We start from the raw sequence: 19,129 nt of genomic DNA, 5'->3' as shown, positions 1-19,129 counted from the left end.
AATTTTTCCCTTTGATTATTAAGATTGTTTTATATGGTCCTGTATTCTGTGCAAAGCAGGAACGACCTATCCATATATTTACATTTATATAAAGAGCTACAAAACAATTGAGACAAAGCCCACTAATCCAGTAGGAGAACAAAGTTTACAAATGTTGGTCACATGGTGCATCTAGCAGGTGAAATATTATACAGGAGTAGAAAAGCTTTGTAGGTACAACACATTACACTCTGAATATAGGGAATAGAAAAAGCAGATGCAGAAAAATGTATGTATTGTATATATGTTTGAATTCATGTATCATATGCATGCTACTCATGTATGTTCATGTTTGTTTTTACAAAAACTAATGTAAGGATTATATACAAGAAGCTCACTAAAGTAACTATGTTAGCATGAGACCTCCTAACTATGCTTGTCAAATATTCTTTTGACTTTTGAGGCATATGAATGAATTTTTAAAAATAGATATTTTAAATAATAGATTTCAGTAAAAAACCAAGAAAGTGAAGAGGCAAAAATGGACATTATCATAAAAAGAAAATAAGGGTTTTTAAATTGTTGTTTTGGTCTACACTTATCTCAGATGACTAGGATCAAATGTCATGACTTGTTTTATTTCTATGCAGTTTATCTGAGGATGAATTAACATGTACATTTTTTCATTTTAGTATTGACAGTACCAGCAACAGACATTGCTGAAGAAACTGTTATAAGTGAAGAGCCACCAGCTAAGAGACAGTGTATCGAAATAATTGAAAATCGGGTGGAATCTGCAGAAATAGAAGTAAGGAGTCCCTTACCTGGTGTGTTTTGCCGCAGTCATCCAAAATAAAATCAGTTTATTTTTTTATTATTATTATTTTTGTCTTTTATATTTATTACTGACAGTGTTTTCATATGCAGAATGAAAGTGCATAGTATTATCATTTTGTTTAATTTTTTTTGCCTTATATATATAGCAAGCCCTCAATAAATAAATATTGAATGAATGAATGCATGAGTGAAGAATTTGTTTGTAACAAAATCTGTCATCTGGTGACACTGTAATGTCTTTGGTTCTTACACTCCATCCTTTATTTTCTGTTAAACTTATGCATACCATGCTCACAAGTCAAAGGGAAATACTGCTAAAGACTGACTGAAAGAATGTTTTTTCCTTTCAAAAATGGAATGCAAATGCCTCATTGGGCCAAGGGTCTTCTTAAAGAAGATTGACATTTGTCATGTGGATCATGTTTTTAAATGCTCATTTCACTATTAAGCCCTTTAAGAAAATTAATTTAGTGTTGATAGGATTTAACTTCTCTTTTCCCTCTCCTAAACTAGTTTGTAAGTATAAACTAGTTTGTTGGCATAACCAACCCATAGTTACTTGGCTGGTTTTTTCCTCACATAAATAAAACTTTGTACCTGAATTTATAATTTACATCAAACAAAAACAAAAGTTATTGTTGAATGGCCTTGAAAGAGCAGCTGCAGTGTGAATAACTTTGAATTTGCCACCAAATAGCTGGGTTTGAATGCTGTCACTTGGCTCACAACTTCAGGCAAGTTACCTTACCTTTCTGGAATTCAATAAAATCTGTATTTTAGGGTTTTTATGACACTTGAGAAAGTTAACATACTCATTATATGTATATTTGTACTATCTGATATCTGATACGTATATAGTAAACTTGATGAGTATTTAGTAATTCCTTATAAAGGCTCTGGTGGTCAGAGAAGGGGGTTTTTTTTTTTTTTTGAGTTACTAAATGGAAACATAGTTCTTACTAAAGATAATTAGAATATACCCTTTCCATTTTCACTTACAGATCAGACTTGGCCATAATCATACTATATATACATATATATATATATATTCATTTAATAATCTGTATAATATATAATTACATAGAAACATTATTGAGTTAAAAATAATCTGATTAGTCAGGCGTGGTGGCACACTGCTGTAATCCCAGCACTTGGGAGGTTGAGGTAGGAAGATGACTAGTTCAAGGCTAACCTGAGCTACACAGCAAGCTCCTGTCTCAAAAAAAATCAAAAACAAAACAAATGAAAAATAATCTATGATTGATGCTTTAACTAGAATGGTAAAATTTATAATTTTAATTATTAAGTGTGAGTGGGTTTTACGTCTTCAAAATTTAAAGTGATATATAAGATATTACAGTTTTGATTTACAAAGTAATAATTCACTGAATGGTATCACTATACATAATATTTGTCTTTTTCTGAAAAAAAAAAGAAGATGACCTTTTTTAGGTATAGAAGGTGAAAAAATTTGTTATTTCTTTGCTTTCACTATCTAATAAAGAATTTGAAAATTACTTGAATTTTTATTAAATACAAACTTATTTAATTCAACAAGTTATATTATTTATTTAAACAATGGTTGTGCAGCCTGTGCTTTTATTTACTGATAATCAGTTAAAATTGCTGTTTTCCCTCAAAGTTCAGCCTGATTGTTCTCTTATAGCCTTTCAGAGATTAAGGTGAATTTATCAAAAAAATAACAAGAAAGTAGGAGTTGGGGTGTACTAATTAACAAAGGCCCAGGAGAAGGAACTTCAGTGAGGCTGAATTTGGCTTGGAAAAAAAGAGCAGGGTTTCTTTGTTTTGTTTTTAATAAAACTTTCTAGTAATGGAAATCTTACTTTCCACCATGGAAATGCTCAAGCCAAGGTTATATGACCTCTTAGGGATATCACAGAGAGACTTTGACATATACAGTGAGTGTAGATGGTAGAGGCGGGCTGGAAGTACAGGATGAAGAGATGACCTCCAGTGTTTACATCAAACCAGGTAATCACTTTCCTCTACGTGAAGTCATTCTTTTGAATGTGTATTCTTAGATGACCAATAGTGTTATCTTGGGGGCAAACTTTTATATCGCTTTCTTACATAACCCACAAAGTTTCTGTAAAGCAGTGGTTTTCAGCTGGGGCAATTTTGACCCAAGAAACATTTGGCAATGTCTGTAGACATTCTGGTTGTTAACAGATAATGGCATACACTGGCATTTAGTTGGTAGAGGCTGGGTTGATATCCTGCAATGCCCAGCACAGCATTAAGGATATATTTGATCAGCTGGGCACAGTAGCTCATGCCTGTAATCCTAGCTACTTGGTAGGCAGAAATCAGGAAAATCACTGTTTGAGGCCAGCTGAGCAAAAAATTCACAAAACTCCACCTCAGCTAATAAAACCTGGCATGATGGTATACATCTGTCACCCCAGCTATGTGGGAAGTATAAATACGATGGTGGTCCAGGCTGAACTCAGCATAATAGACACCATTCAAAAAATACCTAAAAGCAAACGGGGCAGAAGGTGTGACCTAAGTGGTACATCATCTGCCTAGCAAGTATAAGACTCTGAGTTCAAACCTCACTACTACCAGTTTTTTAAAATATGGTCTAAAAATATCAATTCGAATGCTTAAATTAAAAACCAATAAATTTAGAAATTAACCCATCATACAGAATCTAGCATGTGGATTTTCTGTGTGTCTGTAAGGAATGTGCTAAGAATTTACATTTACACATTTTCAACTAGCAATGCAAAGATTTCCCAAGTAATCTCTGAAAAAATCAGCTTCAATTATAGAACATTATAACAATAAAGGGAATGAAGTGGGTTTGTTTTTTGGAAGGGAACATGGTGTATATAATTTTTATTTGGTAGTACTGGGGTTTGCCCTTGGGGTCTTACGCTTGCTGGGCAGGTACTCTATCACTTCTTGATGGTACTGTATTGAAGATATTTTTGGAGGAAGTGTGCTATTCACAGATTTCTTCCATAAATAACATCTTCCAAATTGAAATTCCTCTTTGTATATGTAGGAGGGGAAAATATAATGAGTACATTATGAACAACAGATTTTTAAAATAATTGTGTGAATTCAGGGGAGACTTTTTCTTAGTAAGAGAGGTGAGAGATAAATGTGTTTGTTAGAAACTTTTGTTTTTGAGATTGACTTTTTTCCTAGTAGGACCCAACCACTACCCTCCCCACCCCCCGCCACACACACACAAGGGATCAAACTCAGGGCCTCATGCATGCTAGGAAAGCACTGTGCTACTGAACTAGTCCCACCCCCAGCCATATGTATTTATTTTAAATGAGGTGTTTGTGCCCTTAACTAGGAATGGATTGGGATCCTTAGTGTTCTTTTAGAAATTGAGCTCTAGGATGGGCATGGTGGTACATGCCTATAATACCAGCACTTGGGAGGCCGAGGCAGGAATACCTTGAGTTCCAGGTGATCCTGGGCTGTATAGCAAGACCCTGTCTCAAAATCCATAAGTAAAAAATAGGTGGATAAATAGATCTCTGAAACTTTACATAGTGTTCTATTTGATGCACATTTTAGTTTCTTCCTCTTATTAGTGGATATCCTTGATATGCCAAAGTTTAAAGTTTCATATGGTCGTATCTCTTAAGTTTTTCTCTAAGGCTGCAGAAGACAAAGTTTTTGTGTGAAGGACCAGCTAGGACTATTTTTGGCTTTAGGGCCATACAGCCTCTGTTTCAAGTGTAGTTCTTTAATGTGGTAGCAATTTGGTTGTTTCAAATATTAATAGTGCAGTAAACTGGCATTTGAGGTTTGTATTTAAGTAGAATGTCAGCCCTATAGCTTTAACCTTTTGCAGTAAAAACATAATAAAATGATTCTGACATTTTGGCGTACACATAGTTTAGCCTACTCATGTAGTATTAGTTTTATGTAGGGCTGAGGTTGTCATTCAGTAGGAGAGCACATGCTTAGCACGCATGAAGCCTTAGCACCAAATATATATGTATCAAAGTTTTTCTGTCAACAGCCTAATATTGAAGAATTCCAAAAAAAAAAATCTTGATAATAATCAACATTTAGTGGCAATAAGGAAGATATTTATCTTACTCCACAGCTCCAAAAACAAGCAGTATGTTAGTATATTTTAGGTGATGGGGTAAAAGGTAAGGAAAGAAGCTTGCTTTATTGTCAGACATGATTCTTTAACTCTGCTTTAGTTAGCATCTATATATGTAACAATGTTATTTTAATATGTAATTTTGTAACATTCAAATTTATATTTTGCATTAGCTATTATAAACCATAAAAAAACATGATGGTGATTTATCTTCTACCATATCTCAATGAGAATTTTAAGATAATAATGGTAGCAACTAACACTCCATGCCCGCCATTGAACTAGTCTTTCAGATGCATTCATTTGTATTTTTGGGTGGTACTGAACGCCTCCTGCTTGCTAGGCAGATGCTCTACCACTTGAACCATGCCTCCAGTCCTTTCAGGGCCAGCCTGAACCAAAGTTGTCCTGTTTCTGCCTTCTATGTTGCTGCGATTACAGGCATATGCCACCATGTCTTCCTTGTCAGTTGAGATAAAGTCTTGCTTTTTGCCCAGGCTGACCTTCAACCACAGTCCTCCTGATCTCCACCTTCCAGGTAGCTCGGATTATAGGAACAAGCCACCACATCTGGCTAATGCTAATGTATTGTACTTCTTAAGGCTAAGGTTATAGTTCAGTGGTAGAGTGATTGTCTAGCGTATGTGAGGCCCTAAGTTCAGTCCCCAGCTCTGTACACGCAGAGCTGTCTTGGAAATAAGAATAAGCAGTAAGGAAAATAGTATTAAACCATTTTTACTTTTAGACCTTGCTCAGCTTGCTTTCATCTTCTGTAACAATAGTGCATCCCTTACGGATTCTAAACATTACTAAATGGCTAATAGTAGGAGATATCTTAGGGTTAATCTGTTCTAGTACTTCCTGCTCAATGGAGCAAATTTCATCCATATTCAAAGCTCTGGGGCTGGCGGAGTGGCTCAAGTAGTAGAGCGCCTGCCTAGCAAGCATGAGGCCCTGAGTTCAAACCCCAGTACCGCCCTCCCAAAACAAACAAAAAAACTCCGATTACCAAAGGACCTTATTTCTTAACACATGTTAACTTTCAAAATACTCAGGTATGGTTGAGAGCACTCCTGTAAGAGGTAGGGTCTAGCTCCTGAGGAAGCAGAACCCAAGCCCACCACTGTCTCTTCCACCCCTATCCATTGGCGTGCTCAAAGTCCTGCATAATTCAGAGCCTGGGTACTAGAGATGATGGCTTACTTAAGGCTCAAATAGCAGGTGTTTTTTATGATTTTCATTTTTCAGGCTGCCATCTTTCCTGGAGGTGAATAAGAAGGGTATAAGAAGAGAGTAGCAAGGATATAAAGAGACCAATGGAGTAAGGGCTGGACATTGCCTGAATTGGCAACATGGAACATTCTTTAATTGTACTTATACATTTTGTAATTAGAAGATTTGTAGGCTACTTGGATAATCAGTCACTGTCATATCTGGTAGAGCAATGGGAAAAATAAGTACTGGACTACATTCCCAATGTAGGAAATGGGGTGGGATCACAGAAAGGCAGGAGGATTATATATGCTCCTCCTTGTGGTCCATGTGAGCAGTGAAGGGGAGGGGATCTTGGTGTTCAGAATGGGCAAGTGCCATGGAGACAGTTGCTATATAGGAAGAAGCCCTCATGGTGTTCTGGCTCAGTAGCTGACAACCTCTCACCTTCATTCCTTCTCACCATGTTTCTTGCAAGGTGTGGACCAGGCCTTTCTTGTGATTTATAGTTCTACATCTGGCCCTTATATCACTAAAAAGTATTGGGCCTCTGTGATGAGATTGTTTCATGCTGAAGCCCGTGGGAACTTCCTTGAACTTGAGCCTTGTAGGTTAGCTTTTGTCTATGAGCTTACTGGAGGAGTGGGAAAGGGTTCTTTGAAATATTTTCCCTTGCTTTTCTTGAGATAACAGAATAGGGACAGAGTGAGGAGAAGGAAAGAGGATGCCATTTTTATTGTACTGGATTTGTGTTTCAGCTTTCTATTTATTGAGGAGTTTAATACATATATTTTATACTTATATAACATTGCAGATCTTTATGTAATCTATTAAAGAAAAGAAAGGTATTTTATTGGTGTGTTAAATGATAAGATTTTGGAAACATTAATCTAGACCAGCACCCTTCATTTTAGATATGAGGTATCTTGCTTGCTATTGTAGAGGAAGATAATTTTAAAATTAGTAATATTAGAGTCCCATAAGTCTGACCCCTTACTGTGTAGCCTTGGGAAAGCTACATCATCTTTGAGCATCATTTTTTCACCTTAATAGGGTATAATGTTTAAGAGAATATACTTGGAAAGCATCTTGTTTAGTCATATAATGTGTGCACAATAAATATTATTTTATAATTGTTACCTTTAGATGAAAATATCACAAATAGAGATGTGAAGAGATGGTTGTATATTTTCCCTTGAAACTCTTCAATAGTTTTGGTAATACATATAAAAGCACAGGTACCCAATCTTTGCCTATTCTGTTAGTGAATTTCTAATTAGGAAACAATTTCCTTGAGATTAGAAAGTAATCCACATCTCATAATGTAGAGTACAGAATTAGGATCTAATTACTAGTGAAATATGTTGAAAAGAAGTTTAGGAAATACTGGTAGGTAGCTACTTATGCTGCTGCAGATTTTTTTATTTAAAGGATGCATGCTTATATGTAGTAATCATATATTTGTACAAAAATTGAAAGAACTTTTTTTTTTTTAATTAGGAGAGAGAAGCTCTTCAGAAGCAGCTGGATGAAGCAAATCGAGAAGCCCAGAAATACCGGCAGCAGCTTCTTAAGAAAGAACAGGAAGCAGAGGCCTACAGACAGAAATTAGAAGCCATGACTCGTCTTCAGACCAATAAAGAAGCAGTTTAATAGAAATGAACATGTTGTTTGATTTTACTTTTGGTCAAGAAAGAATGCAGTCTTGAACTGTGCACAATAAGGGTACAGTCATGGAAGTACAGGATAACAGAAGAGAAGAAAGATTGATAATTGGACTTAAGCCATGAGCTCTGAATTCTTGTAACATAAAACTTCAGAAGTTGTGAAATGTATTTAAAACTGAATTCTGTAAATAGTTTTTGTTTTTTTTTACAGTTCCAAATGAGTTGATAAAGATTGTTTAAGAGATCCAAAAACACGATAAGACACTGTTATTGTGACTTCCTTTTGATTTTAGTACAGACCTTAATGTCTCAGAAACAGAACAGTTTTAAGGGTGATCACCATTGATTAGACCAAATGTTGTGTAATTATGGTGGACTGATGCTGGAATTACTCTTGCAAGTCTAAACTTCTGTATGAAGAGAAGACTTCTCCCAGGAAATCTCTGCACAGCTTTAAGTTGTCTCAGATTCTCTGAAAACAGTTTTTTTAGAAAGTTAAATTTTTATATTTGTTCAATTTCAGCTTTGCCCAAGTAGATTTACTTGTATATGAAGCAAATATTTTTTAAACTTTCTGTTTGTACATATTCTGCATGTTTTATAATTTCAAAATGCATCACATGCATAAGTATTTTTCCCACAAAGATAATGAAAGTTACCAGAAAAAAAAAAATACCCTTTTATTCTAAAGGTCGTTGAAACTTAAGTAAGCTAGCAGCTGGTTTTATTGGCATGACAATGTTCTTGGAAGGAGCAGCTGACAAGATAACTTGAATTTGAAACTCTTCAAAATCTATGCTTTTTTGAGAATTTCATTGTGGGGACGTGAACCTGTATTCTGTGCCTTCCATCATGATTTCCACATGAAAGCACTTTAAGGCACTGGATTTTAAGATAATGCTTTTGGAAAACTCAATGCATATGGGTTTCCAAAATATTTCATGGACTTATTTTTGCCCCCCAGGGAATTATTCTTATGGAAAGAATTGCTTTTGTATGTAGAACAAGAACTTTTTGTACTACAGTGATGCTAGAGATATGTCTACCATAACTTCCTCTTCCTGTGAAAGCTCAGTGTCTATATGTGACTTGTTCTCATCACAATATTGTTGAATTCCACATTGTATGGACATTAAACTCTGACAGACTCGTCATTCTTTTTTTTTTTTTAAACATACCTTCAGGCCCTTTTTTCTTGCTTTATTTGTTAATGTTTTATTGTTTTATGAAAATGTTTAACCCCAAAACCCTCTAGATTATCTATACTGTATAGCAATTGCCCTTAAAACTGTACTCTGGCCTACTTTTCTATTTTACAATTAAATATCTTTTCCACATATGTTCAGTGTAGATTTATGTTTGATTGCATTTTCTTCACACATTAAAAATTTTGGCTGGGCACTGGGGGCTCATGCCTGTAATACTATCTGCTCAGGAGGCAGAGATCTGGACGATTGAGCAAAGCCATCGCTGAGCAAATAGTTCAAGAGACCCTATCTTGGAAAAAACCATCATGAAAAAGGGCTGATGGAGTGGCTCAAGGGGTAGGCCCTGAGTTCAAACCCCAGTACCCCAAAAAAAAAAAAATTCAAGCTGGGGACTTTGATCCCTCTTGGTGGTAGAGAACGTGTTTACCATTCTTGAGGTCCTGGGTTCAATCAGTGTTCTACTCTGTGTTTGATCCATATTCCACTATCTGAAAATGCTATATACTCTTCCCACTGTGACTCAAAACTTCCAGGGGTAACTTGGGAATTTGCTAGTTCTCTCACTGGAGTTATTTGTATAGTTGTGAATATAAGGGAGATTGTCAACCTGATTTTATTTGCTGTTGAAAACTCTTAAAAGGGTTCTAGGATATATTTAAGAACTCTATAAATAAGGGAAAAATAGCTTTCAGTTGTCCACTAAATTTGACATATTTAATAAATTAATCTATTTTGAGACACAGTGTCACTCTGCTGCTAACCTGGTCTTGAAATCCTGAACTAAAGTGACTCTCCCACCTCATCCTCCTGAGTGCTGGGTACAGCTGTGAACCACCACAACCTGGCTTTGACATGCATTTTAAATGTTTTAAACCAAAGTTTTAGGGCTGGGGGTATAGCACAGTAGAGCACTTGTCTAGCATGCCTTGAGGCCCTGGATTTGAGCCCCAGCACCATGAAAACAAAAATGTATAAAGCTAAGTTTCTAAAAGTTTTTTAAAGTAACATGAAGCTACTTTTCCTGCAGTCCTATTAAGTTGTAGAACTCTGGTTTTTATTAGTGTATTAATTTGAGTTAGGCAACATGCTAGTACAGTGTTTGGATACCCTGCAGTGTTGGAGCAGGTAAGGTCAATGTGTCCACCCCAATGTCGAGTTTTGCTCTCATACCTGGCTGGCCCTGAAAATCCTCAGGACAGTGTTGGAACACAGCCTTCTAAGGCTAATTTAATGCCTTCTTTGACTTGCACTCTTGTCTTCTGCTAGAAACTTTTCCTGGTGCAACATGTAACATTGATTTAATAACAACAGCTGGCATAGATAGATAAAAAATACTTGGTACTTAGGAGTAAGTCTGTGACGGTAACAGGCATTCAGATTATCTTTGGGGATGTTCACTTTTTTCAGTCATTTTTATATTGGACTTGTATAACTCCTCAGTCATCTCCATCTGATACTGAGAAATCGGTACCTTAGCAAGAATCTAAAACTTAAAATGGGATTCCTCTCTTTTTAACTTCCTTCACAGTTTTCTGGCAGGCTGGAAAAGTGTTGCTTTCCAGTCATTGTCCATGGTGTTCTGTACAACAAAAATATGTAAAAGTTTTCAGAAATAAACACTTAATGTGTTTCTACTACCTAGTGATGCATTTGTAGTCAGTTGCCATCTGGTTACCACATCAGTGGTTAACTGTTTCCATTTCTGTGTGAACACTCACCCTAGGGCAGTTATGTTAGAGAATCAAGCCATTAAGTATTAGGACCTAATAAATTTCTTTCTCTTTTTTCTTTGTTGTGCTGGGTGGGGGTTCATTGTGCCATTTACAAAAGTTCTTAAAATATGTCAAATATTTCATACTTGAATTAACCCCATAAACTTTTTTTTTTTCATGATACTGGGATTTGAACTCCAGGCCAAATACTTGCTAGGCAGGCACTCTATCACTTGAGGCACTACACCACCTATTTCTTTTCTGGGCATGTAGAATGGTTCTTGTGTACTATGTAGACACTGAGTTCATTGGGTGTCTTGATTGCCCAATTAATTACCTGACTCAGATTTAACACTTCTCTGTATAGAGTGGCTGTACTTCAAGATTACAAATTCTAGGTTGAGCTTGTGATGCTTTCAGAAAGCCTCATTTGAGGAGTATTATCTGTGGGGACTACACATCTCCACTGGTTTTCATTCATTGTTACTAATATCTTACCTTATTATGACCCCCAGACTTACGATGTCATTTGTTTTCACTGACTTCTAGGAATTATTCCATCCATCTTTGATGATATGAATGGCACTGATTGTTTTATTTCTTTATGGTGGTGGGAGGCTGGGAGTTGGAGAGCTTTCTTTATGACATTCAGTAGAACAAAAAGAAGGAAATCAAAGGGAAATACATAATGAGGACACGTTGGTAATAAAAGAGGTCTACATTTGAATATATTTACCCTAAACATACTTCCTCAAGCCAGTGTACATGTCTTCAGCATGATCATTTATGATATCTATTGGAAAACAAGAAATCCTTGCCCATAGCAAGTTGATGCAATAATAGAAGTAGTTTGGATGCTTTATTCTGAAATACCTGTTTTTATCTGTTTTACTCTGAAAGGTTTTCCTGATAAAATCTATGGAGCTACTCTGTGCTTTAATTCCTGGAAGACCTTGAAACTTGACTCAGTGTAAAAATACAGCAAGAGGGAAAGACTTTTTAGATAAAAATCACAAAACAATGCCAGGACCTTTAACTCCATATGGATGGGTTCCCAAGGCATTAGTACTAAGGCTTGTACAGCAAACAGAAAAAACAATTTCTATTCACCTGACTTCTTTTGAACAAATAACCCCTCCATCATGTCAGATCAACTTAGGAATGGACTAGCTAATAGACTTGTTATTCATTAAATAATATTTACTGTACTTGGATTTCATTATAGATAACCAGGCTATTGTAGTTTTAAGTGATGCTTGCTATTTGCCTTCTCCATGTTCTATGAGAACACCTGATGCATATAGATTCAGTTTGACGTAAGCCCTCCACATTCATTCCAGATTGTTCTATGTAAGCTACTTTGGAAAACAATATCACTGGAAATGTGCTTCTGGTTCCAAATTAAAAGTTTGACATCAATATTTTTGTGACTTCTTAAAACTTTTCCCAAATGTACAGACACACAGTCTGATCATTTTAATACCTTGAGTTCCCTTAAAAATATTTCACTTTGATGATAATATAATTTGGATTCAATACAACTTGAGCCATTCTGCCAGCCGAGAGCTCTTCATAACTCCCCCGAAAACTATCATTTGTTTTCTGGAAAAATTTTGATGTGGTTTCTCAGGTTCTGTCCACTATGCTTTGTTAATTGTTTACTTGGTTTTAAATTTTAGTAGTTTTGATTTCATGATATATATGTAATATATTTTCCACATATATATGTACACACAGTGCTATATAATACAATTCTTATTGCTGACCAATTACATGCATCATAATTTTGAATAGGATGGATTAAGTGTCTTGATTCTTCTGTGAGAATTATTTCCTTATATGTTTTTGCACACTAGTTAAAAGTATGGCATTCATTTTGTGTTATTTTTCATAATTATGCTGACTTACAATCTTGATTCAACTCTAAAGAATTAAGTTTAAATTGCACTCATTTGTTGTTTTTATAGGAAATATATTTTTAAAAAGCTCACATGAGTGAAACTATAGTCTCTCAAAAAAAAAATCCTTGGTTTGCCAGAGAACTACTTTTTTTGTTTGTTTGTTTTTTTCAGTCTTCAAATATCTTTTATTGGAAGGCCATGCATTGACTGACTACTTTTATTTATTTGTTTATTTATTTATTTTAGTGACACTGGGATTTGAACTCAAGGCCTCATGCTTGCTAGGCAGGTGCTCTACCACTTGAGCCCCTCCACTAGCCCTTGAACTGACTACTTTCAAACATTTCTATCCAGTAGCATGTAGAGTTTTAGCATCTCACACTAAAACATAATAAGTGTGTTTGTTACCTTTTTAGAACTAATTTTAAATACTAGTTTTTTGTTTTATTTTGCTTTAATGAAAAATCTCAAAACAAGGCCAGGTGCTGGTGGTACAAGTTTATAATCCTAGTTACTTGGGAGGCAAGAGATCAGGAGGATCATGGTTCAAGGCCAGCTCGGGCAAATAGTTCGGTAGACCCTATCTTGAAAAGACCCAACACTAAAAAGGGCTGGTGGAGTGGCTCAAGCAGTAGAGCACCTGCCTGGCAAGTGTGAGGCCCTGAGTTTAAACCCCAGCACCGAAAACAACAAAAAAAACAGCTTAGAGAATGATATGACATTCATATGCCTATCACCCCAGGTTTTCTTTCTTTCTTTTTTTTTTTTTTTTTTTGGTTGTACTGGTGTTTGAACCTGGCCTTGTGCTTGCCAGGCAAGTGCTTTGCCACGTGACTTATATCCCAGTCCTTTTTGCTTAGTAATGTTTCAAACAGTCTCTTGCACTTTTTTGCCGGGCCTGACCTCAGACCACTGTCTTATCTATACCTCCCAAGTAGCTGGGATCACAAGTGCATATCTCCATGCTAGATTTGTTTGTTGAGATAGGGTCTTGATCCTCAGTCTTCCTATCTCCACCTCCAGAGTAGACTTCAAAGTTTGTTGAGTTTCTCAGTGCAGTTAGAGTTCTGGGCTTTATTTCTGTCACTGCCTGCCTTCAAGGTACAACCCTACTAACTCCATTGACTTTCCCTCCTAAATTCAGTTCCAAGCAAAAAAGGATGAACCAGATGTGGAAGATCTGGCACCTCAATTTTAGGCAGAACACAATAAAACATTCTGAGCAGCTAATTGTGTGAAGTAAAGGATTATCACTAGAAGTATTAATTGTTTTATTATTCTGTTTGCAATCTTTTTTTATTTTATTTTTTTATTCATATGTGCATACAATGTTTGGGTCATTTCTCCCCATTCCCCTACCCCCTCTCTTACCCCCCTACCCCCTCCCTCTTCCCCCCCACCCCCTCGATACCCAGCAGAAACTATTTTGCCCTTATCTCTAATTTTGTTGAAGAGAGAGTATAAGCAATAATAGGAAGGAACAAGGGTTTTTGCTAGTTGAGATAAGGATAGCTATACAGGGCATTGACTCACATTGATTTCCTGTGAGTGGGTGTTACCTTCTAGGTTAATTCTTCTTGATCTAACCTTTTCTCTAGTTCCTGGTCCCCTTCTCCTATTGGCCTCAGTTGTTTTAAGGTATCTGCTTCAGTTTTTCTGCATTGAGGGCAACAAATGCTCTCTAGTTTTTTAGGTGTCTTGCCTATCCTCATACCTCCCTTGTGTGCTCTCACTTTATCATGTGCTCAAAGTCCAATCCCCTTGTTGTGTTTGCCCTTGATCTAATGTCCACATATGAGGGAGAACATACGATTTTTGGTCTTTTGGGCCAGGCTAACCTCACTCAGAATGATGTTCTCCAATTCCATCCATTTACCTGCGAATGATAACATTTCGTCTTCTTCATGGCTGCATAAAATTCCATTGTGTATAGATACCACATTTTCTTAATCCATTCGTCAGTAGTGGGGCATCTTGGCTGTTTCCGTAACTTGGCTATTGTGAATAGTGCTGCAATAAACATGGGTGTGCAGGTGCCTCTGGAGTAACCTGTGTCACAGTCTTTTGGGTATATCCCCAAGAGTGGTATTGCTGGATCAAATGGTAGATCAATGTTTAGCTTTTTAAGTAGCCTCCAAATTTTTTTCCAGAGTTGTTGTACTAGTTTACATTCCCACCAACAGTGTAAGAGGGTTCCTTTTTCCCTGCATCCTCACCAACACCTGTTGTTCGTGGTGTTGCTAATGATGGCTGTTCTAACAGGGGTGAGGTGGAATCTTAGTGTGGTTTTAATTTGCATTTCCTTTATTGCTTGAGATCGTGAGCATTTTTTCATGTGTTTTTTGGCCATTAGAATTTCTTCTTTTGAGAAAGTTTTGTTTAGTTCACTTGCCCATTTCTTTATTGGTTCATTAGTTTTGGGAGAATTTAGTTTTTTAAGTTCCCTGTATATTCTGGTTATCAGTCCTTTGTCTGATGTGTAGCTGGCAAATATTTTCTGCCACTCTGTGGATGTTCTCTTCAGTTTAGAGACCATTTTTTTTGATGAACAGAAGCTTTTTAGTTTTATGAGTTCCCATTTATCTATGCTATCTCTTAGTTGCTGTGCTGCTGGGGTTCCACTGAGAAAGTTCTTGCCTATACCTATTAATTCCAGAGTATTTCCTACTCTTTCCTGTATCAGCTTTAGAGTTTGGGGTCTGATATTAAGATCCTTGATCCATTTTGAGTTAATATTGGTATAGGGTGATATACATGGATCTAGTTTCAGTTTTTTGCTGACTGCTGTTTGCAAACTTTTAAAAGAGAGAGGGAACAAAGCTCACTGTCCCATGTATGGAGAGATGAGGACATAAAACCTCTAATCTTGTCTGTAGGCTTGGCTCAAGCAGTAGAGCACCTGCTTTGCAAATGCAAAGCCCTGAGTTCAAACTCCAGTCCCACTCAAAAAACAAAACAAAACAAAAAAAACAAAACCTCTATTGTTTCTGGGAGAAGGAATTTTATAAAATGGATCAAAATTTCTCAACTCAGAAATTCTACTTTTTTTAAAAAATATGCTCTATTTTTCCCCTTTAGAAATTTAAAATTATTTTTGTTAGTGTACATTAATAGTATAAAGGGGTTTCATTGTGATAATTTCATAGGTTCATACAGCATACTTTGAAAAAGTTCACTCTTTCTATTATATTCCCTTAATCCCCTGCCTCCTAACCTTTTTCGAATGGTGTTTGGATTTCATTATGTACTTGGATCCTCTTCACTCCCTGTACCCTCTCCTTTCCTCCTCCCCCCTCCTACTGATTCCCCTAACAGCCCCCCCTTTTACACTCAAGTCCTATCATCATCAGTCTTCATTTTAGATCTAGATGCCAGAAATGAGTGAAAACATGGGATATTTGGCTTTTTCAAGCTTGGTTCATCTCAACATGATGATTTCCAGGTCTTATCCATTTTCTTGCAAATGACATAATTTCATTATTCTTTATGGTTGAACAATACTCCATGGTGTATATGTACTAACTTTTCTTTATCCATTCATCAGTGTGGGGCATCTAGGCTGAATCCACAGCTTGGCTATTATGAATAGTGCCTCAATAAAATGGTTGTGCAGGTGTCTCTCTTGTGTGTTCATTTACACTTCTTCAAAAATATGTCCAAGGGTGGTACAGCAGGGTCATACAGTAGGTCTATTTTTAGTTTTTTGAGGGATCTCCATACTGATTTCCACAGCAGTGTATGAGAGTTCTTTCCACCTTACCCCTATCCTCACCAGCAGTTTTTGTTCTTTGTTTTCTTGATGATTGCCAATCTGTCTGGCATGAGATGGAAACTTAGTGTAGTTTTGACTTGCATTTCCTTTATGGCTAAGTATGTTAGACATTTCTTTATGTGTTTATTAGCTATTTGTACTTCTCCTGAGAACTGTCTGTTCATTTGCCCATTTATTGGTTGGATTATTTGTTCTTTTGCTGTGCAATTTTTGAACACTGTGTATATTCTGGATACTAATCCTTTATTATCTGTTGAATAGCTGGTAAAGATTTTCTCCCATACTGTAGGATGTCTCTTGATTCTGGTATTTGTTTTCTTTGATGTGCAGAAGCTTTTTGATTTTATGTAACCCCATTTGTCTATGTTTGCTCTTATTTCCCAGGCAAATGGAGTCTTATTCAGAAAATAATTGCCTATTATCTTTCAGTGTTTCCCTTCTTTTCCTGCAGTAGTTTCAAGGTTTCAGATCTTATATTAAGGTCTTTGATCCACTTTGAATTGATTTTTGTGCAGGGCAATAGGGGTCTAGTTTCAGTCTTTTGCATGTAGACAACCAGTTTTCCCAGCATGATTTGCTAAAGAGGCCGTCTTTTCTCCAATGTATGTTTTGAATTCTTTTGTCAAAAATCAGATTACTGTAGCTGTGCAAGTTCTTTCTGGGTCTTCTGTTCTGTTCCATTGGACTTTGTGTCTGTTTTTGTTACTATGGCTCTGTAGTATAATTTGAAGTCTAGTATTCCTATACTTCAGCATTGCTATTTGTGCTCAGAAACAACAATTCTACGCTTAAGAATTTATTTTAAGGAAATATCTAAAGGTCAAAAATTGGTTTGTCCCATTCTTACTAATAACAAAACAACTAACAACAATGTCCAATACAGGAGTTGGTTGAAGAAACAATGATACAACCATATGTTAGAATGCTACGCAACCACTAAAATATTAAATATTTAAAAAAAATTAAAATATTCTTGAAGTAAGGATCATTAAATTTTTTTTAAAGTTCATGTGTGAGGTGCATGTTTGATTTGTCTACAGAATGAGTCATGAGGGTGGGGACAGTTTTTGAATATGGTATGTGGAATGAGTTGCGGAGGAAAGGTATGACACTGCATGGGGAGGGAAATAAGTGTGAAAACTAAGTAGAAAAGTATTTGGAAGGTCATGTGAAACAACTCCCTTGCATTTTCATTTCAGTATTTACTTGCTTGGTGAAGCCCATCAGTTTCATGGCTCAGATATCATCTGAGGCTGATGACTGTCAAATTTTTATCTTCAGCCCAGCCATCCTCCCATGAATTCCTGACTCATCCAACTACTGTCTTGATAGTTTCACCTACACATCTGATACACAACTCAAATCTGACATGCTGGAAACTGAACTTCTCAGATCATCTCCAAACCTTCTCCTTTTGTAGTCATTCCTATTTTGGAAATTAGAAACTCCATCTTCCCTGTTACCTGACACCCAAACTTTGGAGTCATCCTTGACTCTTCTTTTGTTCACATCCCACCCACAACCAGGCTACTAGCAAAGTTTATTTTTCTCTTGAAATCTGTCTAGAATTTGATTGCTACACACTGGCCCATTACCGAGATAATTATAGTAGCTTTCCTCCTGGTCTCCCTGACTCCTTGCTCCCCCGAGAAGATAGCCAGAGTGATTCTTTGAAGAGTGAAGTCAAGTCATGTCACTCTTCTGCTCAAATGGTCTCATGGCTCCCTGTTCTGCTCAGAATATGTGTTAAAGAACTTAGCCATGGCCTGAAGGGCCCTACCTGATATCACCTGCCCTGTCCTTTACTCTTCTGACCCATTCCTTCCGATTCTCTTGCTCCATCACTTCACTTGGAACACAGGGACTTCCTTGCTTTCCCTCAATCTCCTGAGGCCCACTCTGATCACAGTATCTTTGCACATACACTCCCCTCTGTTTGAGACACTTTTTCTCAGATAGACCTAAGGTTTCTCTCACCTCCCTCAATTTTTTTCTCAAACATCATCTTTTCTGTGAGATCTCTTCTGACTTTTTACCTCCACCTTGACTTTTATCTTCTTACTGAACTTAACAACTTCTAGTATACCATGTTTTCTTTATTTTCTATCTGCTGCTAAACTTCAGGGGGACTTCATTGCAGCATCCGCAGCATTCCCAACAGTGCCCAGCAGAAGGAAAGCCCCTGACAAATGCTTGTTGAATGATTGAATGAATGAATGTCAGCTCTGGTTCTCTGGGTGGTGGGATTTTTGCTTTCTTCTCTTTGTGTATTGCAGTTCCTAACTTTTCTAGATGAACTTTTTGAAAGGAAAAAGTGCTAACTGCCCATATTATAGGTAGGGAAATGGGAGCAGTAAAGTAGTATCCCTCCTGTGATGAGTGTCATAACTGAACCTGCTCTTTCACTCTTTTGAGATGTCCTTTACTTTCTAAGATTCTATACTTGTGAAATTTCCTTAGCCTTCTCAGGTTTTTGGCAGTACTGAGATTTGAACCCAGGGTTCCATGCTTGCTAGGCAGATGTTCTACCACTTAAGCCAAACCTCCAGCCCTCACTCTTCTTTTTCAAAGAGAGCAAGGGGTTCTCAGCCTTAACACTTGACATTTTGGGTCAGAACAACCTCTCCCTGTGTGGACACCTTGAATGCTAACCATTCCCAAGAGCTAATGGGCCACACCCTAGTCCCTTTTACTTTAGTTATTTTTTAGATAGGGTCTCGCATTTTTGCCCAATATCAG

General features: G+C 36.7%; 1 protein-coding gene across 9 annotated transcripts in view; it reads left to right on the top strand.

The window, feature by feature from the left end:
• Window positions 1–9,136, top strand: part of Gabpb1 (GA binding protein transcription factor subunit beta 1) — a 69,339-nt gene extending 60,203 nt beyond the window's left edge. For 6 of the 9 annotated variants that reach the window (XM_020183641.2, XM_074065925.1, XM_074065924.1 and 3 more), the window contains exons 8-9: window positions 672–787; window positions 7,631–9,136. In XM_020183641.2, the coding sequence (XP_020039230.1) occupies window positions 672–787; window positions 7,631–7,783 (269 nt within the window). In that variant the 3' untranslated portion in view covers window positions 7,784–9,136. Of the gene's footprint in view, window positions 1–671; window positions 807–7,630 lie in introns of all 9 variants that reach the window. The other 3 variants (XM_074065928.1, XM_074065927.1, XM_074065926.1) reach the window with 1 other exon arrangement.
• Window positions 9,137–19,129: the final 9,993 nt, after the last annotated feature.

This window comes from Castor canadensis, chromosome 2, assembly GCF_047511655.1.
Source record: "Castor canadensis chromosome 2, mCasCan1.hap1v2, whole genome shotgun sequence".
NCBI classification, from domain to species: Eukaryota; Metazoa; Chordata; class Mammalia; order Rodentia; family Castoridae; genus Castor; species Castor canadensis.
The sequence above is the reverse complement of the archived record's forward strand: the minus strand, read 5'-3'. Positions and strand labels throughout refer to the sequence as shown.